Source organism: Phragmites australis, chromosome 13 (assembly GCF_958298935.1).
Source record: "Phragmites australis chromosome 13, lpPhrAust1.1, whole genome shotgun sequence".
NCBI lineage: Eukaryota > Viridiplantae > Streptophyta > Magnoliopsida > Poales > Poaceae > Phragmites > Phragmites australis.
The window spans coordinates 4,684,777-4,703,037 of record NC_084933.1 but is presented as its reverse complement, the minus strand read 5'-3'; the positions used below and the strand labels follow the sequence as shown (position 1 = coordinate 4,703,037).

Here is an 18,261-nt window from a genome sequence, read left to right as displayed (position 1 = left end):
AACTTCTTAGATGCCACCGACTTTTTAGATGATGTCGTCTCCTTGGATGCTGCGGAACCTGATCGTGTTTGCCGAGCTGATGGCTGGGTTCTTGATGGTGTTGGCTTTTTGAGCGGTGGACTTCTTTGAGGCGATGGCTGAGGAGGTGGAATTCTTCTAGGAGATGTGTGAGGAGAGGGAGATCTAAGAGGCGATGATGGCCCGAGGTGTACTGGAGAGTAGAGGTTCTCGGGAGCTGTCCCTGGTGGAAATACTATGTAGGCCTTCTCCCACGCGATGAATGTGTGCTCGTTCTCTCCTATAGTGTTCGCCCCCTCCTCTGCGGGATAGTCCACCTCAACATGGCGGTACTGGTCAACTGCCTCATCTACTTCGACGATAGCGTAGCCCTCCGGTATCAGACGTCTGTGCAATTGTTCATGGGAGCCACGGGGATAAGCCACACCGGAAGCCACCTTGATGGTAATGTTCCTAGCACCAATGTGTAGTTCACATGGTGTCCGTGCTGTGATGAGGTCCATAGGATAAGTGATGGATTCAGCTACTGGAACCCCTGTAGATGCACAACTGCTCCGACGACCACCGGGGCTGGAGCGCGCACCATCAGGAGACGCTTTCGGCCGTTCCTGTTCGCTAAGAATGGCACCTCGTTGAGGCATGAGGGCTTGGGACACTGCTTGTGCTAGTTTTTCTTCTGTATGTTCCCTCTCCTTTTGTAGTGCTTGTTCAAGCATTTTCATCATCCTAGCTTGTTCTGCCACTCATTCTGCATCTCGTACTGCTTGGGATCTCTTTTGACTCTTGTAACTGTTGACGTTGTCTGGGAATCCAAATTTCCAACCCATCACCCCAACGCCTCGTGTGCGACCACCGTGCTCCTTGTTTCCCAAGGCCAAGGTGAGTTCGTCCCTATCCCTTTCTGGCTTGAAAGTGCCTTGTGAAGACTACTCGTGGGCTTCCGCAAGCTTTTTTGCAAGATCTTGCATCACTTCCAGGTCTTTGGAGATCCTAAAGGATAAGCTTCCATCAGACGAGTAAGAAGCACCCCTCCCAAAAAGGAAGTGTGTCGATCGTTCGCTCCAGCCCTCCGTCTCAGGTGTGACACCTCTCTCTCACAATTCATCTAGCTGTTGTTGCCACTACCTTTCTTTCCTCACGTACCCACGACTGCCGACTCTGTGGGGGTACAGGTTCTTCTTCGAGTTTGCTTTGTTCACCTCACTCAACCTCTGTGCTTCTAACGACAACTTGTACTCCACAAAGGCTTGCCAATGATCTTCCAGTTGTGGCCATTTGTGGAAATCTGACGTTGTACCTTTCTACACATATATTCTATTTAGTGTCCCCTTCCAGTTCCTAAATGAAAGGCCCATGATCATTAACATCTTACGCTTAACTACTTCCATATCTGTCTCTTTAGGGAAGTCAAACTTCTCTAATATCTTAGACCACAAGATGTCGTTCTTGATCGAATGAGGAACCACGTGCGGATCACCTTGTTCACCAGTCCACAATCTGTAGTTGATGGGCATGTGATCCTTAACAGCAATCCCACAGACTCACTTCTATGGCCCCAGAACTCTCTCTGGTGCAGGTGGCTCCCCTGCTGGTGAGACCTCCGTGATCACAAATCATCCCGTAGGCATCTTCGAGGGACCTCAGACACGATACCGCTCCTGGGATTGCTCATTGTCATGACCCTCCGAAGCGTCAAGCATCTGCGCATAAGCGAAAAAACTATTGGGAACCTATACGATAATATGTACAACAGATGCATTCATCTACTTATGAATTACCTCATCGCCTCCACATGCGTCTGTTTGGTCCAGGTTAAGGTAGTGGCTCAGGCTACCTTCTTCAATGTTTGACGGCGGCACTACATCTCCTTTTAACACCTGGCCTGGATTGGCGGTTGGTGATGCCATCACTTCCTGGGAGTTCTGCATACGATGATGACGAGCGGTTGAGTATTCTACATATAAAGAGCAGAGGAAGGAGGAAGATAGAGATAAAGCCAACGAGGGAGGGAGAGTGGTTGTCGAAAGAGTGAGATAACTATGAAGGAATCGATAGGTTATGAACACATTTAACAAAAACAAAAGTCGCATCTTACAAAGTAAAATAGGCATAAAGGTACTGATAGTTGACACATTGATCTTACAAGTCACATCATCTTACATAGAAAAATAATGATGATTACAACGAGAACTAGGATTATGACATCTTTACACATGAAATCACATTTCTTATTTTTAAAGTTAGCCAATTTTAGCTCGGCTTGGATGACTTGACTGTTGTATGCCACAACAGCTTCATGTTTGGACTTGTATCCTTTGTAACATGCTCCTTTGAATCCATTAACTTGTGCGTGGCATTCCTCCCAACTGGAGAACACTCCACTTTGCCGACCACGATGAACAACATACCATGTCATAGCAGTCCTAAATTTCAGAGAATATGCAAAAATGATATACTACAAACCACACTAACACCAAAAAATATTCTTGCAAAAAACTATTAGGCACAGTGGCTCTAGCAAATGGCCTTATTAGGACTTCAGTACTGATTACATGTTCAGAGAGAAAGCATTTAATTGTTGCTTACTCTCCGAACATGTAATCAGTACTAAAGTCCTAGAAGTAATAAAGAAATACAGCCTTGAGCCATATCATCATCGCCACTATTTTATTGTATTTCAAAAGAAATGTTTACTTCTCCATAGAGAGCATTTAATGTATGAGGCTAAGCATTATGGCATTTTGTTAACTGGTTTTCGCAAAACCAAATATCAAAGCAATTATGAGCATTATGGCATTATGAGCATTATGGCATTCTGTTTGCTTCCTTTGAACCAAATACACAGCTAGAAGATCTTGATAAAGAATTCTCTGAATTACTACAACATCCTGGACAGAGTTACTGAACAAGTGACTAAACACTGGAAGAGAAAGAAGCTCCTGTATAACAAGAAGCTATCTGCGCAATAGAACAGCAGGAGATTGAAGCCTCAGACACAGAATCATCAACCTACTGCTCTATCATACACCAACTCATGTCCAGGAGTTTAATGCAATTAGGTAGTAAGCTGAAACCAACAAAATATCAAGATCAACATACAGGAACCGATCATACAGAAACAAAGCTCAAATACCAGTTACTGCCTATGCCTTTAGCAATCAGAGAACTAACATGACCTTATCTATTGTACTCACTTATCTAGTCCAATTTCAATGAACTTAATCATCACTGAACAATAGAACCATGCATCCAGATTGTTGAGATCAAAGGAAGATAGTAACCAAACTGACAGTGGTCGGCAAGGCACCCAATACCAATGAGGGTGGAGGATTTACCTTTGCTCTATCGATCGGCGAGGTGGGCGGGGGAAGGGGGGGGGGGGGGACGGCAGTGTAGGGGACGGGCCACGGGGGACTGCGATGTAGGGGACAGAGACGGCGGCCTCAGCTCCGGGACAGGGACGGTGGGGCTCCGGGGACGGCGAAGTCGGGGAGGATGCGGCGGGGACGGCGGTGTCGGGGCAGTGCTCAATTTTTCTATGTGTCAGAGGGTAGGCGTCAAGCAATATAATATAGGGGAGGGCTTTCACTACTGGCTCAATTCGAGCACCGGCAGTGAAAGGGTACTTTCACTTCCGACCCAATAACTTCACCAGCAGTGAAAGTTGTTTCACTGCCGGCCTAATATGTCCACCGGTAGTGAAACCCCTTTCCCTGCTTGTGACTTGGGGTGCAAAAAATTTTCAAAGTTTCGCGCGCGCGAAGAGACTTGAACCCACTACCTGCATAAGTAAGACCGAACAAACCGCTACGCTACTCAAGTTATTTTGATTTATTGTGTACTATCTATACTTATTAACATTCTGTTGACCTAAAATCCTAATACATATTTATTTAAATTTGAACTTGCTATATACCAAAATTATGTTCCACCATAAACTAGAAACTGAAGGTTCCATAACAAAAAGGTATATTAATTACATCTAAAACAAATTCATACATAGCTACTTTGTCTTAACTATTCGCCCTTCATTATGATCACGGCATACAAAGGGAGGTTCGTCGGTGTCTTCTATGGGACCTAGTTCAACGTCCTCTCCGAAAGGAGGTAGCGCGTCGAATTGATTGTAGTCTTCCTCATCAACAACATTCTCCACTTAGACAATCCTTCTTTTTCCTTGAAGAACCACGTGGCGCTCCTCCTTGTTAGCCGGGTCTGGGTCCTTTACATAGAAGACTTGCATAACATCGTTCGCAAGTACGAATGGTTCTTCTCTATATCCAACGAGTTTTTGGTCCATTGTAGTCATACCGTACTTGTCGATCTTCACACCCCATGGGAGTCTGACCCATTGGCACCGAAAAAGAGGAACCTTTAACACTCCATAGTCGAGCTCCCAGATATCCTCTATGAATCCGTAGTAGGTCTCCCTATTTTCATTGCAGTCGTAGGCATCTATACGGACACCACTATTTTGCTTGGCGCTCTTATTATCCTGAGCTCTCGTATAAAATGTATAGTCATTTATGTCATATCCTTGGAATGTGAAGATTGTAGTTGACGGTCCGTGAGCCAACATAGTCAATTGAGCACACTCTATCTGCTTATACATCACCTGTATACGTAACCAGGCGCCAAAATGATCTCGGTGCTCTCGCGCGATCCAAACATCGGACTTCCCTGGGTTTATGGTGCGTAGCATCTTCTGGTGTTCTTTGACATATGGGTCCACTACAACTGATTGTTGTAGAACTGCGAAATGTACTTGCGTGAATGAAACGGGGTCGTTAGTGCGGAATGAGTTTGCACCTATCGTCCCTTTCCCCTGTAGCCTCCCCTCATGGCGAGATACAGGCACACCAATCGATTTGAGATTCATGTAGTCGACGCAGAAATCAATGACCTCCTCGGTTCCCTAGCCCTCGGCCATGCAGCCTTCCGACCGATTTTGGTTACGAATATATTTCTTCAGAACTCCCATGAACCTCTCGAAAGGGTACATCTAATGCAGAAACATGGAGCCAAGAATCCGTATCTCTCACAATGTGAACAATGAGATGCACCATGATATCAAAAAACGATGGAGGAAACAACGCCTCAAGCTGGGATAGAGTCTCGACCACGTCTTCCTACAGCTTATCTAGCTTGGTCGGATCGATGGCCTTCTGTGATATCGCGTTGAAGAAAGAACACAACTTTATGATTGGGTTTCGGACCTTCGACGGCAGAATACCTCTAATTGCAATTGGAAGATCTGTGTCATCATCACATGACAATCATGAGACTTCATGCCAATTAATTTCAAATCTTTCATGTTCACTAATCTCTTTATGTTGGCGGAGTAACCCGATGGAACTTTGATTCCATGCAAGCACTTGCACATTACAATTCTCTCCGCCTTGCTCATACTGTAGCTAGCAGGACCAAGATATTTGTCGCCTTCTTCCATATCTTCGGGATGTAGATCCTGTCTGAGTTTCAAACATTTCAGGTCCTTCCATGCTTGGAGTGTATCCTTTGTTTTGCCAAGTATGTCTAGTAACATACCAATCAAGCTATCACACACATTCTTCTCAATGTGCATGATATCGATTGCGTGTCGAACCACCAAATCCAGCCAATAAGCTAAGTCATAAAAAATAGATTTCTTTTTGAACATAGGAGCTCTAAGATTAGTTTTCAAAACTGGTGTACTCCCGCGTCCCTTTCCAAGGATAACCCTAAGTACCTTTACCATGTCATATACTTGTCTCCCAGTGCGATGCTTAGGAGGTGATCGAGTCTCAACTTTCCCATCGAAAGCTCTCCTATTGCTGTGGTACGGGTGATTCTTGTGAAGAAATTTACGATGACCTAGGTACACCATTTTTCGGCTATTCTTCAGCCACAAGCTCACTGTTTCATCCAAACAATGCACGCATGCACAATAGCCTTTGACATTATGGCCCGATAGGTTGCCAAGGGCAGGCCAATCCTGGATTGTTACGAACAGCATTGCACGTAGGGTGAAGTTCTCTCGTTTGAATGCATCCCATACCTGCACACCATCGTTCCACAGTATTACAAGATCTTCCATTAATGGTTTCAGGTATACATCGATATCGTTGCCAGGTTGCCTTGGCCCTGGTATCAGCACCGGCATCATAATGTACTTCCGCTTCATACACAACCAAGGAGGAAGGTTGTAGATACATAGAGTCACAGGCCAAGTGCTATGACTACTGCTCATGTTGCCGAATGGATTCATCCCATCTGTACTCAACCCAGATCTTATATTCTTCACATCTTCTGCAAAGGGCTCCTTGTATTTCCTATCGATGTTTCTCCACTGCGTAGAATCAGCGGGGTGTCTCAGCATTCCATCATCCTTGTGCTCCTTAGCGTGCCACCGCAACAGTTTGGCATGCCTTTTGTTCGCAAATAAACGCTCCAACCGGGGGACTATAGGAAAATACCACATCACCTTGATGGGAGGCCTTTTATTCTTTCCTTCAACATCGATATCATCACGGTCACGCTTGTCCCGTGATGCACCACAGACGAGACACGCTTCCAAGTCTGCATGCTCTCTGTGATACAACATGCAATCGTTTGGACATGCATGTATTTTCTGTACTTCCAACCCCAATGGGCTCCTCGGCGACAGCAGTGTGGGCTCCTCGGCGTCGGGGTAGTCGGGGATGAGGTCACAAGGGAAGACGGCGTTGGGGAGAGGGATGGAGACGACAACGGCCTCGGGGATGACTGGGAGAAGGAGGCGAGGAGGAATGGGCGGCAAGCGTGGTGGGACTTAGGCAAAATTGAAGGCTAGGATTCCCAAGCCCGCTATTTATAAACATATCATTAGTGACAGGTAAATTTACCAACCGTCACTAATGTTCCGGTCACAGTGACAGGTGAACTTACCACCCGTCACTAATGATCAGGTCACAGTGATGGGTGGATTTGCCACCCCGTCACTGGGACTTGTTAATTAGTGATGGTTAGTAAATTAACCCGTCAATAATGACCTCTTTACTGACGCGTGACCTTATCACCCATCACTAATGTGCTCATCATTCTAAGGGTTTTACCTGTATACTTGCTACATCCTGAAGAGAAGTCAGGATTTAGCGGCCGTCTTCTCCTGCAAATAAGACACATCCAGATACATTCATGCCATAATCACCATTCAGTTGAAGATATGCAACCACAAATTACATAATCACATTCTAGGGACATCGAGATACATTGAAATTGAGACTTAACTATATTACAAAGTTGATGATAATTAAGTTCATCACTACAAAAGTAGGTCCAGATTACACAAAAAAAATACCCATCCAGACTACAAAAGAAGGGTGCTAAATCCAAATTGCTAAATTCGGATTACCACCATAAACCTAGGTAAGTAATGAACTACGATTCATCAGTGTCATCATCGGAGTAGCCACCGGCGATGGCCATCTCCTCCTCCTCCTCCTCGTTGTCGGTCATGTCGGAGTCACACATCTCCTCATCCTCCTCCTCCTCCTCCTCCTCCTTGTCGTCGGTGTTGGAGTCGCCACCCATCTCGTCATCCTCCTCCTGCTCCTCCTCCTCGCCATCGTCGGCATCGGAATTGCCACCCATCTCCACCTCCTCCGCCAAGAGGTGTGTGATGGCTTCATCACTGACGATGGCCTCCGCCGTTTCCTCGGCTGCGCTGATGAGTTCCGCCTCATGGACGGCGCGAGCGATCGCCTCATCGTTGGCAATCGCTTCCTACTTCTCATCCTCCTCCTCCGCCTCCACCATCAACAGGTCCCAATTGATGTAGTCATCGTCGGGGGCTGGCACCGAGGATGACGACGCTAGGTCCTTATCGTTGGTGGCCATAGACGGCGTTGGTTTAGAGGAGCAGGACGGGGGGTGCGGCGGCGTCGAGGAGGATGTGTAAATCGGAGGAATGGGCGGCGGGCGCGATGGGACTTAGGCAAAATTGGAGGCTACGGTTCTCGGGCCCGCTATTTATAATCATACCATTAGTGACGGGTGAACTTACCACCCGTCAGTAATGTTCGAATAACAGTGACGGGTGAATTTACCACCTGTCACTAATTATTACAAATTAATTTGAGGTTACATTGATTCATGTACTCACCGTTTTCGTGCTTTCTTGACATGGATCCCTTCGTTATGGTCGGAATGTAGGTATGAAGTCTTCTCGTTCTGTGCAACCTATGGCTTGATTGCAGTAGCAAAAAGGGGGATTTCATCAAATTGATTGTACTCGTCCTCATCAACCACGTTTTCAACTCTGACGATCCGTCTTTTCCCGGCGAGAAGCACATGAAGTTTCTTATTTGCCGTGTCAGTCACATAAAACACCTGAGCAACTTATTTAGCGAGTACGAAAGGTTCGTCCTTATATCCGACAAGTTTGAGATTTACGCTAGTGAATCCGTACTTGTCTTTCGTAACGCCCTTTGTCCCGTGTACCGAACAACACCGAAGCAGGGGTACCTTGAATCCCAAGTAATCCAGTTCCCAGATGGCCTCTATCTGACCGTAGTATACGCTCCTGTGCATGTTGTTATCGTAAGCATCTATACGGACACCGCTGTTCTGGTATGTGCTTTTCTGATCTTGGGCAACTATGTAAAATGTGTAACCGTTTATACCATACCCTTGATATGTTGTAATTGTGTATATAGGGCATAATGCTAGTTTCCTGATCAAATCATTTGTAGGAGTACTCTATTGATTGATTCGATCTCGAAACCAAGTGTTGAACCTTTGCATATGTTGCTTCGCAAGCCAAGCTTCGGTCCGCCCTGGATTCTCCTGAAGAAGCAACTGCTTGTGCTCGTCGATATATAGGGACAATTTGCTCATTTGTTGCAACACGAGGAAATAAGCTTGGTCGTATGCCAATGTTTGTTCCACGTTGTGTTATATAAGTTCAAGTACTGGTCTTTTAAAGGAGTGTTGCCTAGCCAGGCATCCTCCCAAAATCTAATTTCAGTACCTTCATTTAAGTAGAGGGAACCATAGCGGGAAAATGTGCTTAATTTCAATTGGTCCGGCCCATAAATGAGAATTACCTGGCTTGCCTTCGACTTGAGAAAGTGTTTTTTACCCCAAATATTTGTTGCAAATAAGGTTTTGCCGGATCCCATCTTCTGTCAATAATTTGGACACTATTTGCATAAGGGTGAGGTATTTTCGATGTTGAGGTCTTGGATCCCTAATCCTCGTTGATTTTTAGGTTTACAAAGGTCTTTCCACTTCACCACAGCATATTTACTGTGACACATTTATATGTACGTAATATATACTGGTCTGAAACCCCATAACATGGATTAGCACTACGTTGACATTTATCTTAAAATCTATAGAGCATAGGATCAAATATCAAAAACCAAGAAAAGAAAACACTGTCAAACGTTGGTCATTCACTAAAAAAAAGGGTGTCATACCTTTGGGACTAATATCAAACCTATTCAAGAACCTGCAAGGAATCGACATAGACCAATGGAATTATAATCAACATAAATTTAAAATTGGTAGTGATCGATGTGATGCGTAGAGACAGGGATGTTAGTTCTTTATCCTATATTCCGACAACGTTTTGGGAAGGTGTTTGTTCTGAGGAAAAGTTTTTTTTTGGGGAGTCTAAGCGACAATGCCCCCAGTCTCAATGCATTGCAAAGGACCAGAAGCGTTTACAGCATCGTTCTGTAAAACTACAAAACTCTACATCAAAGTTAAACCCCAACTCAAAACAAAACAATCCTGTGACACGGTCATTCATCTTTCTCTTCCCTTTTGTCGATAGCCTAATAACTATCGAAGTGCCAGAATGACATCTTGTCCTTCTTCCCTGCTTGATCCATTGGCTATATCACAAGAGACTGCCCTGCTTGGCCTCAGAGAGAGAGAGAGAGAGAGAGAGAGAGAGAGAGACTGCCCTGCTTCCATCAACCCAAACTGATGCGCAGCGTCCTGCTCACCAGTGCTTCCAGCTTGCTGCTGTTAGTTTCCAAGTCTGATAATCTTTCCTTCTGGCAAATCGGCTTCCAGGAACTTCAGCATTGAATATATGACTCCAAAGCAGCTGACTGTTGTTCCACCTTCCATTCTGACAACACAGATTGTTTCTTAGTTTCCAAATCTACCATAGGAGTGCAGAAATAACAATATTTAGCACACCACATTTTCTATCAGTAAGCCAAAGCCTAAAAGTAGACTCAAAACCATCCCCTAGCCTATACCACTTCACTAAGATCACTCCACATCTTTTGAGCAACTACACAACCAAAAAACTGATGACGGATATATAGACTCTTGTCAGTAACTTGTTTTTAGACAAAAGCCAGAGGAAAACCTGAACTCTAGAGGGATATGAATGTGCCATAAAGCAGGAACTTATGCATGCAAACTCCTTTTAAATTAATAACACTATAAAGAGACTGAGATGAATAAATACTAGAAGAACTAAATCTCCATATCAGAGCATCACATCCCCATTCAAACTAATACCAGAGGAGATTGTAGTGAGGAAATGTTTGTCCCTAGTTTCTTCAGATGTGTTTGTACGTGGACATAGATTAACTGTATTTTTTCCCTATTTGTGTGTGTACGTGTGGATTTTATCTTTTTTAGGGGCGGGGTGGTTTATTACCAGTTCGGCATGTGAAATTGGAGGAATAGAATCATTTTAACAGTAAGGAGCACTATTTCGATCTTTAGTACAGAGTAATGGCCAGATCATGATATTGGATTTGTTTTCTTAGCGGTATAATGAAGCTATGTTTCAATTTTTTTCTCTAGTACACAAATTATTATATATGAACTCATGATTTTTTTTCCTTTTTTCACCACAGGAAGACCTTATCTATCGCCCTTCATGGTTGCAAAGTATTGCAATGGCTTATTTGAATAAGTTTGTGGAACCAATGTCAAATCGGTGGCCAATGAATAAGCTAAGAGAAAGAGCTTTGAACAACCTCATGGAACATATCCACTATGAAGATGAAAACAGTCACTATATTGGCTTATGTCCTATTAACAAGGTAATATCCCGTTGTCCGTTGAAATAAAGGTCAGGTTTTCTTCTAAATGCGATCGTATATTAATGATGGTACTGCCCTGTCGTTATTCAAATTTTTAATAATACTTGTTCTTTACGGACTCTTGTTGGTTGGTTGCATAAGGGTTGAGCTAGTAATTAGCTGTTGTGTGTGCATAAGCAGGACCATTATGGCGGCTGATTAATATGTGCCTTCACCATTGATATGTGACTATGTATACAACCGAAATAACACGGACACAGAGGGTGCCCCATGCATCTTCATGACATAGGATCGATGATACGTGCCGTTTAACTCGACAAACAATGATGCTACTTTGTGGAGAATGGAAGGATTAACGGCATTCAAACTCACCCAATTACACCCTTCGTCAATAAGTCACTCAGCTTCTCTGGACTGGATACACTATTGTAACACCTCGGGACTATCACAAGCCCCATGTGCACTACTATAAAAAAATATCATCAATGCCCTATTTTTATTATCAGTTCTAACAAAAACTAACAGTAATAATTTATCTGGTAAAAATCTAGCAGTGAATTAGTGATGATCAAGTATCACTACCGATTTAATTAAAAAACCGGCAATGATACTTATTATCACTGCCGGTTATAGTTTTCAACTGATAGTGATAATGGAGATAGTGATAGAAAACCAGTAGTGATAATAAAATGCAGCCTATCTTTGAAAATTCATAACTTTCTTATATTTAGTCGTATGGAAACAAACTTTATATGAAAATTCTAGCACTTGACTAGATATACAACTTTGTAATTGATAACTTTTTATTTCAAGCAATATAGATATCCAAATAATCATCTAAAGACTATCGAAGGAAAACCACCCACTAGACGACAAAGTAAATTGCAAATTGCTGGATCTGAAATGACACTAGTAGGAATGATTAAAAAAGCCACACAGGGCTACACAATTCAAAACTACAACTTGAAAGATTTTTATCACGAGTTTAGTAACTCTAATTGATAAAATGTGGGAAGCACTGACCTTCACATGCAACACTATGTGTCCAAAAAAATTTAGGTAAATTGGAGAAGGTAAATTTTCGATCAAAAACTTCAGAAGTCCTCTCGACGGTCTTCTGAGCCTTTTTTGGGGTCAAGAAATGTACCAATCTAAACACTGCTATCTTTTCAGATGCACCTCCTCGTAAGCTTCAAAGTAGAGGTTGAACATCAAAATTATACTCTGTAAGCAAAAGTTATGGCTATTTTACCGAACAATGCACGATTTTGGAGACAAACATTTTCATACAGAGTTCGACGGAGACAAACTTTATATGAAAATTGTATATCTCGACGAGATGTACAACTTTGTAGTTTGCAATATTTTCATTTAAAGTAATCTAAATACCCAAATAATCGTCTAAAAATTTGTGGAGAAGTAAAAAAATAAATTACCCCATAGCCATTAGCTAAAATTGTGAGGTGAGATGGTAAGAAAGCTTCGCGTAAGGGGTGAAGTCGCGAGTTCAACTCCCAAAAACTACTTGAGCGCATATATTGCTATACTCGCAGGTTCGACTCCCACAAAAGCGTGATAATGGAGGCAGTGATAGCAAAAACCGTCAAAAGTCACAAAAACCGTGGGGGCCGCAGGGGTTCGTTCGTCGAGTGCAAAAAAAGGTTCCAAAAATATCAGATTTGGGACCAAATATGACTATCGATTTGTGTTACATTGTGTTTGTAACACAAACCGACAGTGATAACTCTATTACTGTTGGTTCCAAAATTGGCAGGGATACTACCGAGTACAATTGATGCTTAATCATTATCAGTTCAAAAACAGCATCACTGCCTACAGTTTAAGGTTTAACCAGCCATCCAAACAGACACACGCGTGCGCGCGCGTGCACACACACACATATATATATATATATATATGTATGTATGTATATATATATATATATACATACATACATACATACATACATACAATGAGTTTATTCTGTGTCTAGGTGAACTATAGTTTACCATTGCGCACACCCCCAGTTACAAATAAAAAAACTATCATTTTAAATCTGCTAGTTAGACCAGTTACAACCGCACGTCTAGAAGTATATAATTGCAATACGAGAAGGTAACGAGTTACAATTAATATATATATATATATATATATATATATATATATATAAAAGGATATGAGTTACGTTTTAGATTATACTACAATTACAATCGTGTTCCTTAGGTTGTACATCATTAGGCCTGGAATTTGTTAGGAGTTACATTCATCCATAATGCAATTGCAACTCATTTTTTTATTTACGTCTGGTTGTAACTTCTTGTCTCGCGGATTGTAATTCTACCATTTTTTGAATGTAACTACAGGTGATGCAATAGTAACTATAGTTGAGCCTAGACACATAATATATATACAATATTCATACAAACAATACATCCTCCTAGCAAAGAGAAGATGCCTCCAACATACAAAAGCGCCATAATGTGACACCCCCAACTGCTAAAAGTGGCCAAAGTTAGCCAAACTAACATCACAACAAATAAATAAAAGATGGAGGTCATCATACAAAAGACATGATGCTACCCATCCCGATGCTCGTCGGCTCAAGGCAATCCTATGGAGAATGATAAAATAGTGAGATGTAAATCTCATCAAGCAAACTACTATAATGAACTATTTAAACTATAAGTTGATTAAACATCAATTTAAATATATCTTGGCTGCACTACCAATAATAACATCATTGTAAACTCAAGTTAAAGATATCATCACCAACTTAAGTACCATGCCAAAGTGTTTCATGGATTCAAGTCTAGACGAGAATATGTTTTTTATAGACTTCTTAATACAATTATCTAAAACTACTCCTATGGTGAAAACCTAGGTTCAACATTATCATAATTATGAGGCCTAAGTCTCAATTATATCTAATAACATCCTATCACATCATAGCTCATAAGACATCGAGAACCACATTACAAACATAAGACACCAAAAATTGGCTCCACGAAGTTAAACAATGTATAGCCACATATCGCAAACAAGTAGAAAGACTATTCAAATAACCATAATGTGATACCTCATCCATAATTCCACTGCAAAAAAATACCATTGTATTGCAAAGATGCAATTTGTCCACAATTCCAACACAACATTGTTGCTGCAATGCAAGGATGCATTCCTTCCACAATTCCAATGCCAAAATGCCACTACATTTAAAAAATACATATGAATCCACTTGTCATGCTCTTCCTCACCCTTATTGTGAGGACCGATGACATCCTAAGAGTGGGGGTGAATAGTGGGGGTGAATTAGGACACTTAAAAAATCTAACCAGATTGGCTCCAAAAACGTCAGAAGATAAACCTAAATCAATTTCTATCTAAATGTGCTCTAGGTTTATCTAGTGTGTCTATTCTACCGCTCAAAAGTTTTGCAACCTATAGCAAATCCTAGCAAACTACTCTAGGAAAGTAGATGCACAAATGTAGATTGCCTATAAGCACTAATCACTCACTAATCTTGTGCTTAATTGCCTTGGATAATCACTTTAAGCACTTTGGTTGCTTGGATGTCTTCTCAAGTGTCTCTGTGTTTCTCTGGACTCCAGCAGCATGCCACACCTTCAAATGACTGAGTGGAGGGGTATTTATAGCCTTAAACCCGTCAACTAGCCATTTTCCCAACGGCTCAGAAAAGTTGTTAACACCGGATGATCCGGTGAGAACAGTAGTACTAACACCGGATCATTCGATGAGTACATCTTTAGAAACTAGCCATTGGAACCCCACTCAAAGACTATGTGAATATTGGACACTTCGGTATATACTACATCTCTATCATCGGACTATCCAGTGAATACATTTGAGCCATCCAAGCCTTTGCATCCTCTCTGTGTAAATTGCTCCAGAGAAGCCTTCAGTGCAATTCCTCTTGACACTGTACCAGCTGATCAGTTCTTCCTCATTTTTCAACACTTGGAATCACCTCTATAAGAAATTCAATAGTGTATATCTTTCACTGATCACCAGACCTTCCATTGAGTTTAACTTCTTCTGTTCTGAGCCAAAATACTCCTGTGTGCACCTTCTTCACTAACATCGAACTATCCGGTGGCTTCTTCAGTTCTACTCTTCTCTACAGATAAAGCTCTGGTGCTACACCTTGCAATTGGTGGCCTCTTTATATATTGCATCTATGAGACCTACTAAAGCATTACTTGACAAACATGTTAGTCCCAATGACTATGTTGTCATTAATCACTAAAATCATATCATGGTCTAATAGTGCCATTTTTGCTACAATATCCCCCTTTTTGGTGATTGATGACAACATAACCAAAGCAAGTGGGAAATAATAAATGATACCAATTGTAGAGAGCATAAAGCCTTACCACATTGCTTGGATGTATGTTTTTACCACTTAGTACCCTTTTTGTTATGGCTCCCTCTTTCTCTATTGCCACTATCTCCCTTGATCGACATATGCAAGAGATTTTTCATTGCATGCTTTTTATACCAAATGTAGATGAGTCCCCATTTGTCAATCTTCGCATCTTGCTTATTCTTCACTAGGCATGCCTCCTGCTTTGGTCGTCAAACTTCTCCTCACTTGTCAACAATCTAAAAAAGGGCTACAGACACATGTTGAACTCGAAAGAGCGTTAGAGCACATGGGAGAGAGCTTCATAAATCATGATCCAATGAAATGATACTAATTAAGAGATACCACTTGCAGGGATACAATTACCAATTGAAATAAAAGCACATGGATCACAATTCATGAAACTCACATGATATAATCTAAACTCCCCCTATATGTGTACATACATATAATGAGACCCACTTGTGAATACCACTTGTAGGAATGTAGTAATATATGTACATCTAGATAATAAGAGAGGTAGGAAGTTTAAGTCATATCATGCATGGATGCAGCTTAAATATAGAAATGAATTAACAATGATACCAATTGAAGCCTTTAAGCATTGCATACTGTCGGAGGATGAACTCCTCAAGCGGGGATCCTGGGGGACCCCATTTGAGATTCAGCCGGGGGGATGATTCTGAATCTACCTTGTACGTGAAGTTAATGCGAGTATATGAGATGTAGGCGGGGCAGATGATCGTCTGCTAGTGGGAGTAAATGCGCAAGGGATTTTTAGACAGGTTCAGGCCGCACGGAGCGTAATACCGTACTCCTGTGTGTATGCTATTAATACTCTGGGAATGCCTCTCTCTGGATCTCTTGTGTTACAAAGTTTTCTGTCTAAGTCTAGAGCTTCGGAGACTTGTTCGTCCAGTTCGCTTCGCTTCTCGGACTTGTGTGATGTATGCTTTGGCTTGTGTGCGCTTGTTCAGGCGTGATAGGCTTCTACTTCCGCTTCTTCTTTTCTCCGGAGTGCACCCCCCCTTTTATCCTGTTGGGGAGGCTTGGCGTGCCCAGAAAGGAGGGCACGAGTCCCCATGAGCCATAAATGGAAAGCAACCATCATGGGGCTACAGTTTGATGTTACAGAGGGTTGAAAATGCGCCCTCGGCCTGTCTTGTGGCCCATTACGCCAACTTCAACAAGTGCAGAGGGGAGGGGGCCCACCGGGCAGCCGCCGAACAACCCCGCATGCCCGCTCGGTCAGAGCTAGTCTGACATAGCAGGTGGGCAGGCAATATGCCTCAAGCCCAGCGACAATATCTCCAAGCCGTTTCCTGCATGGGCCCCGCAGGGTGACGTGCGATGGGACCCATCGCATTAAATGTCCCCATGCCCATGCTAGGCGGTGGCAAGGGCTGGCGTACTCAGTACGACAGGCGTGGGGGGGAGTGGTTGGAAGTGACAGACCACACTCCCTCTTAAATGCAGCATCGGGCCTTCCACCGATTGATACCTCACCGTTGAGCCCTTGTGGGGTCCACCGGCAAGGGGCTTCTCAGGTCCTCGGGGAACTCTGGGTGCTCGGGGGCCACTGTTCATGGCCCTGAGTGCCCTCTCCCGGATATGTCTCTACTCGGATCCTCGGGGAACTACGGGTGCTCGGGGACCACTGTTCATGGCCCCGAGCGCTCTCTCCCGGAACTGGTTCTTCTCGGGTCCTCGGGGAACTACGGGTGCTCGGGGATCACTATTTATGGCCCCGAGCGCCCTCTCCCGGAACTGGTACTTCTCGGGTCCTCGGGGAACTACGGGTACTCGGGGGCCACTGTTCATGGCCCCGAGCGCCCTCTCCAGGAACTGGGTCTTCTCGGGCCTCAGGGAGATGGTCCCCGAGGGAAGGCGCCACGTGGCATTCTGATGTCCTGGCCTCGGGACTCGGGGACCCTTGGTTCCCATGTCACTGACAGCAGCCCCCGGGCCCATCGGCAGGCGATGGCCCAGAGACTGCGGATGAGGCCCTATTTCTTTGAGGCCGATCACAACATCGGTGCCACGTGGCTTGTCGTCAGGTGCCAAACTCTTGCGGTCTTTGCAGTCTTTTTGGCCCAGGCTCTTGGTACGGCCCAGGTGAGAAACCAAAAGGACGAGTGCCCTTCCGACTTCTGAGGGGAGTGATAACGAGGCAGGAGGTGCGTGTGGCAACCACGCGGATCGAGGGTGGTGCGCCTGGCAACCGCGCGGATCGAGGGAGGTGCGCCTCACAAATTGCACTGAGGAATGTGCCGTTTGAATTCCCCGCGATATAAAAAGGAGAGGGGCAACAAACTGTTACCCCCCACGCCATTCTTGCGGTTGCCATCCTCTGCCTTTGTCTTCCTTGCGCACCAGGAGCTCTCTCTTCAGCCTGCAGCGCACCTTGCTTCTAGTCTTCTTCCAGCAGACTCCCCACCCCCAAAAAATGACGAGGGCAGGAAGCAGCCGTCGGGACACGTCAAGTGCCAACAGCGTCCTGCCGAAGTCCCGCCTCATGAATGAGGAGGGGGCAGAGAAGGTCCGAAAGTTGATGGTCCCCGCTGGCTAGCGACAGGCGTCGGTGGAGACGCCGGCCAACTTTTCACCCTCCACGCGCAGGCCCGGGCGGATCGTGATCTTCGTGTCTTTCGTCACCGCCGGGCTGGTGCCACCATTCTCGACGTTCCTTCTGTAAGTGCTGGACACGTTCGGTGTCCAGCTGGCCCACCTGAGTCCGAACTCGGTGGTCATCCTGGCGATCTTCGCCCACTTCTGTGAAATGTTCGTGGGAGTGCTGCCGTCGGTCGCGCTCTTCCGGCACTTCTT

The 18,261-nt window shown here is 44.0% G+C and overlaps 1 protein-coding gene across 1 annotated transcript in view; it reads left to right on the top strand.

The window, feature by feature from the left end:
* Window positions 1-18,261, top strand: part of LOC133889836 (achilleol B synthase-like) — an 82,550-nt gene that overhangs the window by 17,182 nt on the left and 47,107 nt on the right. Inside the window, exon 7 of the mRNA XM_062330314.1 lies at window positions 10,866-11,054. Coding sequence (XP_062186298.1) covers window positions 10,866-11,054 — 189 coding nt within the window. The remainder of the gene's footprint in view (window positions 1-10,865; window positions 11,055-18,261) is intronic.